The sequence below is a fragment of the Phaethon lepturus genome, unplaced genomic scaffold, assembly GCF_000687285.1.
Source record: "Phaethon lepturus isolate BGI_N335 unplaced genomic scaffold, ASM68728v1 Scaffold57203, whole genome shotgun sequence".
Taxonomy (NCBI): Eukaryota; Metazoa; Chordata; class Aves; order Phaethontiformes; family Phaethontidae; genus Phaethon; species Phaethon lepturus.
In genome coordinates, this window is record NW_010532372.1 from 696 (window position 1) to 18,347 (window position 17,652).

Sequence of the window (17,652 nt, forward strand, 5' to 3'; positions counted from 1 at the left end):
AGGAGGAATATAAGTGGAAAAACTACTGCTAAAGAAGCTATTAGCCTCAGCAGATCAGGATCGGTTTTCCCTATAATTCACCCAAATACTGTGTGTGCCTTCTCTCTGATGTGTTCCAAGGTTGGACCCACTCTTATTTAGCAGTAGGGATAGATTACCGTGTTGTGATCCCACTGATCAGAAGCCCTTGTGCAGGAAGGTGCTGCTCCATTTTGCAAAACCAGGACCTCTCGACAGAAAGCTGAAATACTGCGTGGGAGAACCTGATGTAGGGAGCGGAGGGGACACCTTCTAGTTTTGACCCTGCAAGTTTGTCATAGTCTGTGGGAAGAGCTGGACTTTTTAACCAAATTTTGATTGCACCCGTATCTCACTGAAATGAGAAAATACCAATGACTACAGTTTACATGGAAGCAAATCTTCCTACTGGGAGAATGAACTATTCTCATACTTTTTATAGTTGTCCCATGATACAAGCAATGCCTTCCATCAGCCTCGTGGTACTGAAATGAGAGAATTAGACTAACCATAGCAACTATATACAGCGTGTGCTGAATTTAAGTGGAAGAGGTTTTTTTAAGATGAGAAAAGTGGAGGTGGAAAATAAGAAGAGTGGGTAATGAAGGGTATATTTGGAGTGGAGTAAGAGAGACACTGGGATATTGTAAAGCGGGAAAAGACAGCAGGGAAAGGGCTTATTCTATCTTCTGCAGTAAAAGAAAGACACAATTTACCATTCCTGGCTTTGCCCAGGTATTTTGATAAATTAGCTCGATTCCCTGGTGCTTCTGGCTGTGTGTTGATGACCATAATACAGAACGATTAGAGTCCTGTGTTGTAATATTAAAATCCATTGCAGAAGATCTATGGCACTGTATCCCTTTAAAAGCTCTTTATTGGTCTGCTTACCCCATAAAGCTTGTTTCATGTTGAGTAAAAGCATTAGGCTGCATCTGTGCATAATTTGTATTCCACCTGGGAGAAACTGTACTCATTTAATGGAGCAATCAAGGGCTCTGTGTCTTGTATCTGTTTTCACGCCCAAAGTTCTGTGTTTTTTTTTTTCCAGGGATCATGAAGTTTCACATTCGTAACATAATGCCCAAACTTGTCACTGTTAAAAGCTTGTTAAATTATCCGTAATTATCCATAATCTAGTGCCCTAAATACTGCTTAAGGATGGCGATGTGATTTGGTCTATACCGGTCCAAGATCTCATTTCATCTCTACTGGGCTGGATTGAAAGGTGACAGTGTTGTTGGGAATTAGAAGAGACTAGGCATTGAATGGGGCTGGAGATGAAACACTAAATGCTTTCTGTAAGCAGCACCCCTAACTCCTCTGTCTCTTCATCATGTTTGACAGAGTTGGTAATGCTGCTGGAATGGTGGTCAGGCACAGAGTGTACCTTGTTCTCGGACGAGGCCACAGTGAACACCTTTGGGAAAGAGCATGTCATCATCATCTTGAATCACAACTTTGAAATTGACTTCTTGTGCGGCTGGACTATGACAGAGCGTTTCGGAGTGCTAGGGGTATGTGGGGCCACGAGCTTTCCCTTCATCTGGAGGACTATAGGTCTGTTTAAAACCCATGCACATACAGTTTCTTTGCATTTGAGTATCCAGATGTAAATCCATCAGCTCTTCATCACCTTAACCTTAATGTCCTTCTTTAATCTCATTGTACAAATCAGCAAATTACATTTTTGGATTGTTGTTTTTGTTCTTCTTCAAGAGTTCCAAAGTTCTTGCTAAGAGAGAGCTACTATATGTACCCCTAATTGGCTGGACATGGTACTTCCTTGAGATTGTTTTCTGCAAAAGGAAATGGGAAGAAGACAGAGATACGGTTATTGAAGGATTAAAACGTTTGGCTGATTATCCTGAATATATGTGGGTAAGTGTCAGATTCCTCCTCTAGCAGTCAATACTAGGAATGAAGTGGTGACAGAGGCACTCATGTGGTACTGTAGCTTTATATACCAGGAGGTCTGCTCACTACTTTATTCAAGTGTTGTTATGGAAAACATGTGCTCTGTTTCAGGAGGTCTTTTGGGATATGCTGGTAAAGAGTTGCTCTGTTTGCCTGTTGGTAAGGAAAGCAATTTGGAAAACAATTCAGGAGCTTGCGTAGATGATTAGAAGCTTGACAGAAATTTGTAAATCAAGCTTGTGTAGTACTAGTTAATTTTTGTCTCAACTTATTTTTACCTCTTTAAAAAATAATAATAATTAATAGCCCATATTTGACTACTAAATCTATATAACCTTAAGTTACATTTTCTGAGGTAGGCTAAACAGACTCATTAAACAGAATTCCTTTCTGGAGGTTGGGGCGATGCACAGACCATGGATTTTGATAGGAAATTCTTAATATGTTCATTGGTCTGTGAAATGACAGGTTTCCCAAGAAGTCTTTATGAGAACATATGGCAAGCTTACATCTGCTTTTACAGTTACGTTTTTCCTTTTTATTTTGACATCATTTGAAGTCAAGGGTGAAACATCTATGTTTCATTATGTGCAATGTTCTTAGATTTTACTGCAGTAACACAGTGGTATAATCAACCCATTAACCTTCCTTTAGCTTTGAATGCAAATGTTTTGATACATTTCCTGGTTTGCTTTTATAGCAGCACATGTAATGTACAGTTATTTGGCTCATAAAATATTCTAAGAGGCTTTTTGCACATTTTAAGTGATTTTCAGTATTATCCAGTACAGCTTGTTAAAATGAATAGTGAAATAGTAAGCTTAAGTAGTACGCTATGAATGCATCATTCCTGGTTTTCTATCATTACAAAGATACAAAAAATAAGAATCTGGAGAATGTTTTTAAACTATTTGAATATATACATACTACACGTAATATATCCCCCTGATTAGTGTTGAAAAAAAGAAAAAACCTACCAATTAAAAAAATCTCAAGACTGTACTTTAGTTGCAAATCCATACATTTTAATGATTGACAACTAAGGACTAGTCTTTAGGGAAAACAACTAGAAAATATAAATGCAAAACATAGTTAGCATTGATTATTTAAATCAAGACTTCCTGTTGGGTAATTTAAATCATGATTAAAATTGACTTGAATAAATCAATTTCCTAATTTTTGTGCATTCTAAATGCCACAATTAGGGCTGTCTGCGCAACCTTCCTTCGTGAGGTCTTTCTCACACGTGCATTGCAGCGCAGTCTGTACCTCGCTCGCATACTTGGTCCAGAAGGATCACTGCGCCGTTGAGTAGAAGAGGGTGAGAATCTGATACAGAGGAAAGAGCTTGCATTGCAGACTGGGGTTGAGATTGCGGTGTTACACTCTGTACTTTGTGCTGTCCTCACCACCGTGGTGGTGGTTGGTCAGGTTTTCATAATGAACGAGCCCTCGAGGGCCAAATGAAGATTGCAGGACCAGTTCCTGTTCTCTCGCTGTGCTCTGGCAGGTCTAACTCTCGTGTCTACGGCTTTGCGCTTTTAACATTCACTTAACTTACCTTTTGTGGTGCACAGTATGTGGATACGCTACAGAGAAAAAGTCGAGCAACCCCAGTACTGACGAACAGCACATGTATAGCGATGCACTCGACAAGTCTTTCTTTTGAATTGCAACGTTATCGCATTGCATGATAGTGCTGTGAGAGAGCAGTAGCAACCTGCCCTTGTATCCCTCCATTGCTTGCCTGGGATGCAGAGCAAGGTTTGCGTGGTCAAAGGCAGCAATGTGTCCATTGCTGGTGCAATGGGAGTGATGTCCACCTTTCAAAAGGGCCAGGGATAAATGGAAGTTCACCTTAGAGCTTTGTCTGCTCTTGGCTTTGCATTGCTTCTGGTCTCTCTCTCAAGTAGAGCAGAGGCAATATAGAGGCTGGAGAAGGACAGATCGATGTTTTGTGCTGCTGGAAGTCAGTACGGGAGGATTCAAGTCTTTAATTGTTACTCAGGATACCATAGTCAGATCGGTGCCTTACAAAATGAACAAGGTGGAGGTTTTAGGGAAAGGCACTACTTTTTATGAACATGACTGATGCAAATGCAAAACAAACAAACCCCCAGATCAGAAAAGCTTTCAGACAAACAAGTCTGTCTTCAGATGAGTAATTATGGTTGTGCAGTACATTTAAATGAGGTAGCTAGTGATTAATAAGTTTCTTCCTAAAGTGGTCGTGTACTGATATTTGGGTTGCTTTTTCTGATCTGTAGATTAGTCCATCACCAGCCAGCCAAAGCTTTTAGGGATTGTTGTTTAATGTAAACATTTCAGATATAACCGTTTAGACTTTTGTCACCTTAAATTTGGTACCATGCTGTTATACTTAAATATAATCTATTGTAAATTAGTTGTGAGGTGGTGCTTATGCCTAATACTTGATGATTGAATCAGGCAATTCAAGTGTGTGTGCATGCATGGATGTATGTTTATCTTACAGAAGTTTTCAGTATTCTGTGTGGTTTCTTGTGATCAGATGTCCTTCTTTTTGCCCTTTGTCTCATTGTACTAGTTTCTCCTGTACTGTGAAGGAACTCGTTTTACAGAGACCAAGCATCGTATCAGTATGGAGGTGGCTGAATCCAAGGGGTTGCCTAAACTGAAATACCACCTGTTGCCCAGAACCAAAGGTTTCACCACTGCTGTCCAGTGTCTCAGGGGAACAGGTACTGGCAAGCTGCTACTTGTTCTTTGCATTAATTGTAATGTGTTGTTTAGTATACTCTGTGTAGCACAGTGTAGTATACCGTTGTTCATTATGTCCAGTATGATTAGTGAGTTGACAGTATAAGCATTGAGCATGTCAGCCATTAATTTGTGCCACAAAACTCTCAGATACCAGTCTTAAAAAATAATAAACCATTCATGTATGTCACTGTTGCTTAGTTCATCAAGTTGTCTTGTGTTTTGATAACATACATAGATGGGAATGCCAGGTGGCTGATAAAGATAAATACAACATACAAACACAAAGCAGTGAAGGACTCTGCTACCTGACATCATCAATGCAGGGCTTGCACAGGGCCCTCTAGCTGTCTAATGCAAGGATGCCAGCAATGTGGTTGCTAGAATTGCTGATATAACAGCCGTATTTTCTTTTTCGTAACAGTTTCAGCAGTGTATGATGTAACACTAAATTTCAGAGGAAACAAGAACCCGTCTTTATTAGGAATTCTTTACGGAAAGAAATACGAAGCAGATATGTGTGTAAGGTGAGCATATAATGGTGGAGATGAGCCCTTAAGATGCCTGCTTTGGTATGTTGAACCGTATTCAGATTCCACAGGGTAATGTCCTTTGCTGTAGTCCCCTTTTCATTGGCCTTCAAGCTTCTCTGCAGGCCACAAAGACCTCCCCGGCTTTAGTTTACTTTCATGTGTGAGATCCCATGATACCACCCAGCAAGTCAGAAAGCACTGGGTGGACTTTTTAAGCCTGGGTATGACCACACTGTTGTTCTGGAGTTTCTCCAAGTTTTGTGCAGTGAAGGCACTAGTTTGCCTGTTGCCCTTCTCTGCTGGGAGCAGAAAGCCAACTGCTCTGCCCCCTTCCCAGTCCCCTGCACCGTATGCATAGTATAAATAGCCTGTCCAGCTTCAGTAGTGTCTTGTAGTAAATGGTGCAAAGCTCCTTACTGTGCCAGTTTCTCTCCTTCTCTCACATGGTTTGATGAGCAAATGAGAAGTTAAATAATGCTGAAATTCAGACATTGTATGAATGAGGTGGTACATTCCTCACATTCCTCATTACTCGTTTGCCTGGAAGAGTTGGAACTCCATGCAGCACGTACACATGTGCATGCACACACACACACATGTTTTCCCTTTCTAGCTTTCTTCTTGTTGCCTTCTGCTTCAAAGGCTTCCCTGTGATCATAAAAACTACCAACTCTTTCCTCTTGAATTTCTTGTTTTCCCTTTTATGTTTGGACCTGACAAACTACCTGGTTGTTCTTTCCATAGTTCTTTTGACAGTTCACTTCTGCTTCTCTGGGGACTTCACCCACATTTTGGAAAACATTGCTCCATTCTGGTGATGAGGATGATGTTTTGTTATGTTTAAAAAAAAAAAAGCCTCACTACTTCCCCCACTTGTTTCCCCTCTGGCCACGGGTGTGTGCATTGTAGATGTGTGGCCCTGGCTGTGTATGCTGTCCTTCTACAGGACAGGTGTGTCTTGCAAGAGCCTCCAAAGGTAAAAGGCTTTGTAGGGAATCACACTGGTTATCCATTGTGCTGAGGTAGAGCAGCAACTGTTTTGTGGAAGAAATGCTATCCCAGGGGAGGCAGAGTGCTGCAACCCTATGGGAGAGGGAAGGACATGTGTTGCAGTTCTGTTCTCAGATACTGCAAGTTCCACAACTTTTTAATCTTTTAGTTGGAAAGAAGGCTGTGGAGGTGATGGGGTCACTCATTTGCCACAGGTTTCATTTTGACTGTTTACACTTGCCAGACATACTCCTGATGAGGAAAGTGAGCAGACAACTGCTGGCCAGGCAGTTGCCACTTGTAATTCCATACTGATGGGGGATTCCATGTCTGTAGCATGTCTAGCTAAATCTGGGTTACACATGCATGGATGTACATCTGTATACTTACACATGGAAGAGCAGCTGCATTCAGTTAAATATCCTATGGCTTGCTATTGGAGATGCAAGTTGGTTTTATTTATTGGTGAGGTAGTGGGAGGAAAGAAGAGAAATGTAGTTTTCAATAGTCATTAGAAGAGGTTTGGGCTCATAAAAATCTGTTGAGGATGATGTTGCCAGGTAAAGTTAGTAATTGTACCCTATTAAAGAAACTAATGACTATGTTCAGATAGCTTTGATTTAAAATAAGTTTGTGGACTGAATCCACATTCTCGCAGTTCTTTTTTACACTTGAAGCTTTTTCTCTGTTCTGGAGAGGAAGCTATGAGAATAAGGAAACTATTTTGCTCAGCCTTTTTGCTGAAAATTGTATGTGTCTTTAATGTGCCAGCAGACTTAGCTTATCTTTGAGAAAGGAAGCACGTAAGCCCTTGTTCTTGGTATATGTGTATGCAGTTACCTGTGCTGAGGTAAGAAGCTTACCTCTCTGCAGAGGATTCAGTCTTTCTCCTGACTGGCTCCAGAGAAAATCATCAGCTAAATGACCAAATGTTGTTGCTGTGAGTACCCTCTAGTGGTGATAGCAATACAGCGACAACTTTAACAGACAGCTTTCAGCAAATGACTTTTTACTGAGCTTTTATTGAGCATTATTTATATCAATTGAGCGGCTCCACCTGTTAGAGCTAATGAAAGTAAACCTGTAAAATCCAGTGTTCAATTCGTTTATGGGATGCAGAAATATATTAGAGTATCTTCTCTCTGCTGCTGCAGATTTGTAGGCTTTGGTTTGTACTGGGGAAATATATTCCCGGGTTGGACAGCAGCAAATAAGTTGTATCTGAGATTACTGTGTCTGGAGCGCTCCCAGAGGTCACCCTTCTGTTCATACTGCTCTAAGAGGGCCCTGATACAGTCCAGGTGTTGCCAGAATATGTTAGAGGTGAGGGTAAGGTATGTGCCTGCCCTCTACAAACTGAGCAACTTCTTTATGAATTAATCCAGGACTGAGATGGGTGCCTCTGAGAAAGGAGATGCTACACTTGTGAGAGTGTTAGTGGCCTATCTCAGAAAATAAAAGAATGCAGGAAAATGGTTGGCTCTTCACCACTACAAAGAAGCTCTTAAAAGGTGCCTGTTCTTGGTGAGGTCTGGTCAGTACCTGGAGCTGGGCGTAATTTTCATATGCACCCAGAACTGTATGCCGCAATCTGCAGGGCTGGAGAGGCAAGGAGAGAGAAGTGCAGTTGCTGTAGAAGAAGGTGTTTTCGTTAAGAGTTGGTATGAAGGGAATTTTTAACCACCCCTCCCTCCCACTCCTTTCAAAATGGGGTTTTTACTAACAAAATGTAACAAACAGTTATCCTGGGGTTTGCCACGTGCTTGTCTTTTCCCACTGGGAATCAACCGGTGGCAGTTCCAGTGAAGGATGAATGGGAAATGCTTGTGCTCTGAAATTGATAGGAGCTTGTACAGTTTCTTTTGTCTTAGGAATCTGAATTTTTAGGTGGAGAATTGGGTGTTAAAGTCCCAGTTTTTCTCTGCATTTAAGACCTCTGCCATCAGTGACAGTATTACCTGTAGCTTATGCCCTTCATTGAATGGGAGATCTTCTGTAGTAGAGGTCTAAAGTCAAATACCTGGATTTTCCCTTATTTTTTTTCCTTTTCCAATCTCTCTACTAATCTAGGAGATTTCCTCTGGAAGATATCCCTCAAGATGAAAAGGAAGCTGCAAACTGGCTTCATAAGCTTTACCAGGAAAAGGTAAACAGCTTTGGGGTTTTTTTCTCCCTTTTGGGACTTTCATAGTATTGTATTAAGGCACTGAGTAATGCACACTCTTCTGCTGGATGGAGAGAAGAGATGGAAATATTATGTATAATTTGACAGCCATCCCTCAAACTGCTGGAAGGAGCAGGACAGAAGAGCCCCTTGGCTGCAGAGGGCTGGCTCATGAATAGCTCACAAATTGCTGGGAAGCGCAATGGGATTCAGAGATACGCCTGAGTTGCGGAAGACTAATAGCAATTCACCATCTTTTTATATTCTTCAGCTCTTGGGTCTCTGTCATACGTTTCTAAAAGCTCCGTTTTCCCTGTGGGTGTTTATGGGCACTCAAGAAGAGTGATAACTGTATGTCAGGGACAGCCAGTCCTGGCTCTTAGCTGCAATTGTCCTTTGCTTTCCTGTTTCTTCCACTGTCACTTTCTTTCTGCCTCCTGGTAGTACCTCTGCAGTGGTGTGTGACATGGTACAGACAGTCCCTGGGATCTGCTGCGAGGGACTGATGTAGCACGTGGCCAGCGTGCCTTCAAACGGCTCAAAGCTTTTCCTCCTATCTTTCCTTTTTTTTAACCTTAGGTGTTTAATTTCTTGACCACAGATTTAACAGTTCTCTGGGGAGGAGGAGAGAACTGTAATTAATGTTGCCCAGCCCTAACTGGTAGCTTGCTGAACTTGAAATTTATATCTTGATTTTTTTTGTGGTGTTTATCTTTGTGGTAAGACAGAGAGGCACTGAAACTTTAACTATCTTGAGCTTTCTTCTGCTATGATGACCTGTGCTTAGTCTGTAGGTAGACAGCAGATTGTTCTGAGTTTCATTTTGTTCATTTTAACCTAATTTGTTTGAATACCGAAGCTCTAATTCAATTAAGGGGAGAGAAGTTATTTTACAAAGAGCAGTAGCTATCATCTTCTCCCCCCACCTCCCATTAGCAAGTGTATCAAATTAGCTTGTGGGTCAGTTAGTGTAATACAGGATTAGGGGGCTTAAAAAAAACAGGTGGGGGAGGGAATCCCTGAATCCTGCCTCCTGTTATCAGGGACATGCCATCAAGTAATTGCCTTGTGAAAAGGGGATGCAAAAATTCCTTCTGACATTGCCTGACTGGGGAAGCAGACATTAAGGTGTATTTTACAGGGGTCGTCTTTCTCTGTTTGGCTTCTGCTTTGTTAAACAGTAAATGCAGTGCTAACCAGATGCAGCGCAGGGTATTCGCTCCGCTTGGCACCATTCTTTGGGCAGAATACTCTGGTTTGCTTGCAGATGGAGGCCTTGGTGTTCCTTGCTGGTGTTGGCTGTATCTCCATTCAGCTTTGGTGTGAGGTGTTGTCGGGGAGGTATTGCTTATATACATGGGTATTTTGTATATTGACCTTACGATGGTAGCAATATGTTGTAACTGGAGTCCTTAAAATGCTCTTCTTGCGCAGAAGATATGTCCTCAAACGGCAAGGAACGCCTGGAGATTCTCAGCCCTTTATAAGGGAAGCTAGAAGAAGATCAGCTTAACTGGGAAAAATAAGAAATAGCCAAACTTGAGGCACCCTTGGTAATGGCTTGGAAACCTTACAGAACACTCTTACAAACTTAGGGAAGACTGTGGGCATGCTGCTCCTTTGAGTGATGTGTTTCACGACTGCGTCTCTCTGCAGGCTCAGCTTAGGATGGAACTGCCCTGTTGAAGTCTTGGGTTATGGCTAGCACACTGCTGTCTCTGCTGATGAGCTTGTGCTTTGCCTTCCTCTTTTGGCTGCATATACAGCATTTTTGTGCTGTGCTTTACTAAATCATGCTGACCTTTCTGGAAGTAAAAACGGGAAGAAATATCCAGCAAAAAAGAGGCAGGTAGTGTCTGAATTGGCCTCTGGCCTGACACTGCCCTAAATTTCTAAGCAATTGAGAGATTAAGGTATTTGGTAGCAGAGAGGCTGATATGGTTTCAGTTTCTGATGGTGGCCAAGATTGCCTTTGAAGGGCTAATCCAGTGGCCTTGACAGTCAACACAAATGCCCAAATAAATGACAGCAGATGGAAATGGATGCTGTGTACTCCTGATGGGCATTTACCACAGTGTCTTTGACGTTGTCCTGGAGTTGACTAGTCTTGGATTGCTTGGTGCAAACGTTATGAACATGTTTTCTTCTGTCTTCTCTTTCTCCCAGGATGCTTTGCAAGAGATGTATAATCAGGAAGGCATATTTCCTGGCCAGCAGTTTAAACCTCCTAGAAGACCATGGACTCTCCTAAACTTTCTTTTTTGGGCCACAGTTCTCCTCTCTCCTCTCTTCACATTTGGCTTTGGAGTTTTTGCAAGTGGATCACCTCTCCTTATCCTTGCATTCCTGGGACTGGTTGGAGCAGGTAATAAAAGCAGAGAAGATACTAAGCCCAGATTGACATGTAACAGGATCCATTACCTCAAATTTAAGTTCTGTATATTAATTAATATGAATGGGGATTGCAGAAGAGTACTTGGAGCTCACTCTGTAGTCTTTTTGTATAACATTTTTATTATTTCAAAAGCTTTAATCCAAGCAGGTTTGCCATCATATCTTAGGCAATATCTGTAGCAATCAATAGCAAGTGAGTCTTGTAGCCCATTATTATGGTGCCTGAAGGAGAAAATATTTTTACTACACACCTTGTCTCTGAATTAAAAAAGAAACCACACAAAACCAAACAAAAAATACACCACCCTACCCCAAACAAACAAACAAAAAACCCCCTAACAACAACAACAAAAAAACCAAAACCAAATGGGAGCATGGAGGGATATGCTTCAGTGTTCATACTACCTGTCCTGTTAATCAACATAGAAGCATTAATTATATTTTTAGATCAGGATTGTCCTCCTCTTTTAATGACATCTGACCTGTGATCCATGTGCAGCCTCAGACAGTGCACTGTTGAGAAGCAGTGGACTGTAGTCACTACTGTCTTCAGAATTGGGATAAATCATGTTGGTTCTGCTTGTGTGTTTACATGTAACTTCCTAAATCCTTGAACTGGTTTTAATATGCCTCCCATTTCTCTGTTATATTTTAAAGCTTCCTTTGGAGTTCGTAGACTGATAGGAGTAACTGAAATAGAAAAAGGCTCCAGCTATGGCAACCAAGAATTCAAGAAAAAGGAATAACTGACAGCTGCAGTTCAGCACATATAACCAGACTATGGTATCTGATTAACTAAAGTTAAAAAACAACAACAAACACTTAGAAACTATCTTTTTCTTAATAACTGATGACTAATATTAATGAATAAAACTTGAGCCAAGAATGAAGAAGTTGGAGGCATCAACTGAAGAGAACACATCAACTTTCTGCCTGTTTAAGGATTACTGTAGTCAAACTATGGGAGAAAATCTGGGGTGGGGTGGAAGAAGAAACTAATTTTTCTTGCTTTGTTGGGGGACTTGGGGTGGGGGGAGAAAAGAGGGCATTGGCCATGGCCTCGTGCATCTTCAGATGACTGAATACACTGGTTTCTGTCAAGAGCACTACACTCACTTTTACAACAGGAGCCATTGAATGTTTCCTCTTGCTAAAGCCAATGTAATGTTTGTTGATTTCCAACTTTTTTTATTAATAAGCCAGGAGAAAACAACCCTTCTTAAATTAATTGAAAGATGTTCATTGGGTTAGAGTTTTGGAAATTTTAGAATTTTGGAAAGGCTCTATTGTCATGGCTACAGATGAAATCCTCTTTGTACGTTGCACTGATACTTTTTATTTTCAGGCAATGTCTTAAAACTTCTGTTATGTGAGAGATGGATAGTGGGGTTTGGAAGCAGTGCATTATTGATCAGCACTTACCATAGAACAGATCCACTAGTATTAAAGCAGTAAAAAATTCTCATCATATCTCCTGCTAACTGCTCAAGGCTGTTTAATTTCAAAATATGACTTCAGTCTTGAGTGTTCGCCCTGTTTCACATCATACATGTATAATAATCTTGAATCTGTTTGGGCTTGTTTTGTTTTATGAATTAATGGCAACCGTGGGATTTGGAGTTGTGCAAAGAAGGAAATTTATTCAGTTGTTCTGACGTTTTCTCCTTTTATTTCTGTTCATGTCTCATCACCAAAGTCCAGTTCAGGCAACCTCTCTCAGTAAACTGGGAGGCAGCAGCAGCAATCAGTACAGAAAATGTCGTCTTTTACAAGAGTTTGAAAAAGAGAGGTCTGTAGCAATCAGATTTCAAATACTGGCATCTCTTGAACTTTTAGTGAGAGTTTCAACATCGATTCAAATGGGGCCAGGATCTTACACTGTGTGCTGTAATGATAGAGCGTGCTGCACTTTCTACTTGGTCGTGCTGTAGATGTTAATGTGAAGTATATTGCAAGGTGAGCTGTGCTGTTAAGCGTTAGAAAGAGTATGGGGTCTCTTCAGGGATTTTAAATATCTTTAGTTTTGCTTGTCAACCTTTGTTTTTTTCCACTGAAAATTAGAGATCAGAATCATGGCTGTACCTGTGTCTCTCTTTTTTTCTTTTTCTTTTCCTTTTTTCTTTTTTACAAATGCACATTCTGAGATTTTTGTAGATTGCTGCTCTGTGCACAGCTGGAGAATTATTTGCAAACAGATGGGAACTACATGTATGTTCAAGTCTGAAGGCCACAATCTGCATTTGACTACGCTCAGAAGTTGGTGAAACGGGTTGCAGATCTACAGCTGAGGGCAGAAGCTGACCCAGCTGCCACTAGAATATTTATCTCACTTTTGTACAGAGCAGATCTTATCAAAGCACTGGTTGTTACTTTCATCTTTGCTCTAGTAATCAAGATAAGAGAGTAATAATTTACCTTCTTTTCATATTTACTCTAACTGTTGGAATGTAACCTTTTCTCCCACAGGTTTTTCTGTTTTCAAACACTGGAAGAGCAATTTTGTAACTTAGAAAAATATTTTACTGGGGGTCATTAATCACTGTTCTGTCATGCACTTGATTTTTATTTGTGGTCTTTTCATCAAGAGGATTTGAAGGATGAGCTACGTTGTCTGTGTCCTGTTAGACTCATCCTCACTGAATCATTGTACCCATAGCCCCAGCGCTGGTATGTCATCTTACTCCCCTCAATAAATCTTCCCTAAGACAGGACATGCAAAACTGTTGTTTAACGTTAGTGGAATTTGGAATATGCTTTGGGAATTGAGGAGAACAGAGCCTAGCCATGACTCTGTCTTGCTGGATGTTTTTGTACTCTGTCTTTTAAATATGGTTAGACTTCCAAATGCTGATAAATGTAACTCTCTGACTTTTCCCTGTTTTTTAACCTGAGGACTAAAAGCAGTGGGCTTTTCTGTATTTTTTTTTTGTAAGTAATTCAGTAATGAATATAATTCTTGCTTCTTAGAAAGATGTTACAAATGCTGTATACTTGCTTCCTGAAGATGATATTGAGTATATATAAATTGTACTGGCTTAGCAGAGTGAGGCTTGCAAAGCAGGCTGACCATTGACTATGTTTTAAAATTATATTTTGAGCAGTATATTAATGGGCATGACAAGAATTTCACAAAATAAATCCCTTCTTAATGCTGAGAAGAGGGGAGATGCTTAAAGGAGAAGGGAATTAAGAGCCTTTCTCTTTACAGGGTTTTTTTCTCCTCTTAGTGCATGTAACTCCCTATTAGGGATCATGGGATTCATGCATGTACATCAAGGGGAGAATAATCAACATTTCATATTTCTTATCATAAGTTACTGGTCATGCTTTGTTTTTGGAAATAAATACATCATCGGTTACTTAAATTTTGCTCTTCTAAACAGACATATCAGTAACCATTTGGAAAATTGAAATACACAACAATGCACAAAACAGTACGGAACCAACGCAGATCTCTTAATTTTGAATTTTATGTCCTCAAATAGGGGTTTTTATACACATGCGCGTGCACACATACACAGAGTATGTATAAATTAAAATGACTGGAATTAGCTGAAGTTAATGTCACTAATGAAGATTAGCACGTGGCTTGGATTGGAAAAGTGAGCATAGATTTTATATCTTATTTTCTTCTGGTTTAATAGAACATAGCTTGTATATTTGACTACCAAGCCCTTTAAGAGCAATAATAAACAAAAATATATCATGTTTTTTGTCTTTTGCTTTTCAACCATGCTAGGTTTAATAAACTTTAAGCCCTAGGAATGTTTTCTCTCTCCACCTTCCAAAACTTTCATTTATTGCTTGATTGTTTAGACTAAATACCATGTTCTCCAGTATGGACTTGCAAGCTGACTGCCACGGAGTTCAGCATTGACTCCAAAGATGAACAGTTCTCAGACTAATATGGACAGATGATATGCTCTTGGCCTTGGAAGCACTTGTCGTTGTCACGAAAAACAATGATGTTGCTCTCAAAGTGGGATTTGCAGTTCCAAGGTAGCATCATGTTGACTTACGTCCAAGAACCTGGTGGGGGAGCTTGGAGACTGCTGGTGGTGTGGCATCCTCTCAGTTAGGAAGGCACAAAAAGCTGATGCTGAAGAAGGAGTGGATAACTGGTATCCAGAGGTCTTGGCTCGGTAGGGATTACAGTTCTCTGTTGTTCATTGTGGGCTGAATGTTGCTCTTGCAGTTGACTTGGCGTTACTGAGCAAAATATCTGTCTCTAGCACAAAGAGCGTGGGCAACGTTCCTTTGTTCTGCTTTAACTTATCTTGAAGGGCTCTACACTTAATTGCTGACCAATGAATATGACTACTACCTTTGTCCTAACTGCCTAGCATTCATGGAAAAAGTGAGTGTGTCTGCTCACTTCCACGTGATACCACTTGTCTCTATCACTGATGTCTGTATATTTGCCTGCCTGTATTTTCTGCGCATGGTTCAGTTATGTCCTCTTAGCTGAAACTTGGAGCTTTCCAGTTCAACCGGTCCTACAGAAGTCCTCTCGCATAGCTGGGGTTTTGTCTTCCTGCATTTTGGCACTGGTTGACATGCTCAGTAGGTCTGAAGTGACACAGTTGTGTTTCAGTTGCATTAAGCGATAATGCAACTTCACAGCTTCAGAGCAAAAACTTTTATTAGGGAAGAAGAGTCCTTCCCAGGCCTGCTCACATAGGCCATCACCACCTGGCAACAGGTCCCTCTAGCATTGATGAAACCAGTAGAAGGGAGCTGGGAGAAGGTCTTCACTTGGAGTAACTAGTAAGTGGAGGTCACTGTACATCTGATAATTGCTAAAGGGACAGTTTCTGTCCAGGACTACCCCAAAATCTGGTTTTGCTTCATATATGTTTTTATTAAAGAAATGTGGGGTTGGAGACTTTTAATAATGCTGGGTTCACACTGTGCAGGGTGTTTCAGATTGAAGACAGATAGTACTCAGATATTTTGGCCTCTTGGAGAAGGATGTACTATGAAGTCTAAGGCCAAGATTGGACAGACCTAGCCCAAGTGTGTTTCATTCAGATGCTGGAGGGCAATGCAGATAAAAGTGAAAAATCCATTCCTAGGTGTCCTTTGAAAACTGGATGACCAGTGGAGCTCACAGCATCTCCCGGATGCCTGTGCGTTTATGTCACTTGGTGTGAAGTTTCTGGTTCACAGCAGGCAGTTACACTTTCTGGTTTATGCGTGCAGAAAGGAGCCAGGCCCCGTAACGGTAATGCTGAATTTGTGCTTGGACCCAGTGTGTCACAGCTACTTGTTTCCATATTTCTGAACCTTCTGATCTGTAATGGGCTGCTCCAGAGCTGCCAGCGCTGAGTGAAGCTGGGATTTGAAGGAGGTGACAGTCGGGCTGAGAGCTGCAAGCTGCATCACTGAAGGGAGGAGGAACACTGACAGATCCAGCCAAATTCTTGCCCTGACAAAATGGAGTGATTGCCAGGAGCTTCTCAAACCAGAGATAAGCGTGCATGTGGGCAGGCAAACTCTGACTTCTAACACAAATGTGAAACCCGCCTGTGACAACTTACAAGGTAACCCTTACTATTTTCATGTGATTGGGGTCAGAATTTGTCTTGAAGGGCTTATCTCCTTGTTAGGTGGCAACTCTGATCCTGCCACACTGCCTCCTATTTATCTTGAAGACTAGTTTATCTGACTGCCTCAGCAGTTTTTGCACTAAGATCCTTGCAGATTGTTAGTTGGGTTTTTTTTTAACCTGCTACGGTTTTGAGAGAAAACTTTCTGGAAGTCAATGTTACAGGGTCTGTGCCACGTTCGGTAGCCACCAGAAAATGTCATGAAAATATTTTGTGCTTTGGAATTGGGAAGACAGTGGATTGGCATCCATAAGCCAAACGTGTCATGTTTCTCCTACCCTCGGCGCCTCTAGGTGTATGGAAAGCTGCCTGTGTTTCTTAAAATGTCATACCTGTAGTTAGAAGCCATTTGTGCACTTCCACTTTTGAGAGTGAGTGTTGCTGATTTGTCTTACTTCTAAAAAACTTTACAGTAGCAGAAGCAGCATTTTGTCTTTTTAAGAGAGAATGTATTTTTAAAATAGACACTTGAGCAGAAACTGGCATATAATAGTACTTTTAAAGTCTGATTTGGCAGTATTCTTTAGTGTGGGGCTACCACTACCAATTTCCAGTCTTAGACAAGTTTAATTTCTTCTTCTTTTTTTATTGTGGCCAGAGTGTATTTTCAAGGAAAACACACTGATTTACTAGTCACACTAAAATCCAATTTGCAAAGGGAAGAAGAGTAGGCAGCAGAGGCTAATCAGGAATGATTTTTTTTTTTTCTTCCCAAGGCATGAACTGGTTCCACGCCTCCTTTATTACGTGCATGTGCATCTGTGCAGAGCGCCAAGCTGTGCCCTTTCGTATGGTTTTGCTTCAGCTTTGTCGGAGGACCGAACGCTACTTGCCTGAACGCCAGGCATGTCGCTGGCATGTCGCTCACTCCTAAAGATCACCAGCAAGTACTGTAGCTTTAAGGAAAACCTTCTCTCTGAGAAAACTCGCCACCCTTAATCTGACTTATTTGTTACAAACTTGTCATTTGGAGGGAAGTGTAAGTACCAGATGATCACTATTAGCCAAACCTAACGAGTAATAAAACTGTATACAGGGTATGCATTTACTGTGCATGTGTATATATTTTTGTACATTTTTACAGTTATTTCCTACACATGATTTTATGACGTTCAGAAAAGATGTGTCTGAATCTGGATAAAAACAAGAAGCTATTAAGCAAACCCAACCCTATCACCTGCTGTAGTTTCTACTGAGAACTGTGCCCAAACAAATACGCAGATTTACAGTGCTATGCAAATATTACTTTGTAAATTGTCTCTTAAATTTTGCTTAAGTAGTTCACGCT

General features: G+C 40.9%; 1 protein-coding gene across 1 annotated transcript; it reads left to right on the forward strand.

Annotated features, from left to right (window-relative positions):
• The first annotated feature begins 1,345 nt into the window (after positions 1-1,345).
• AGPAT3 (1-acylglycerol-3-phosphate O-acyltransferase 3) lies at positions 1,346-12,199 on the forward strand. The gene is made up of 7 exons (XM_010284794.1): positions 1,346-1,535; positions 1,738-1,899; positions 4,502-4,655; positions 5,099-5,201; positions 8,268-8,343; positions 10,528-10,726; positions 11,413-12,199. Exons 1-7 carry the CDS (start codon positions 1,374-1,376, stop codon positions 11,499-11,501), a joined length of 945 nt encoding a protein of 314 aa, XP_010283096.1. The 5' UTR covers positions 1,346-1,373; the 3' UTR covers positions 11,502-12,199.
• The last annotated feature ends 5,453 nt before the right edge of the window (positions 12,200-17,652 follow it).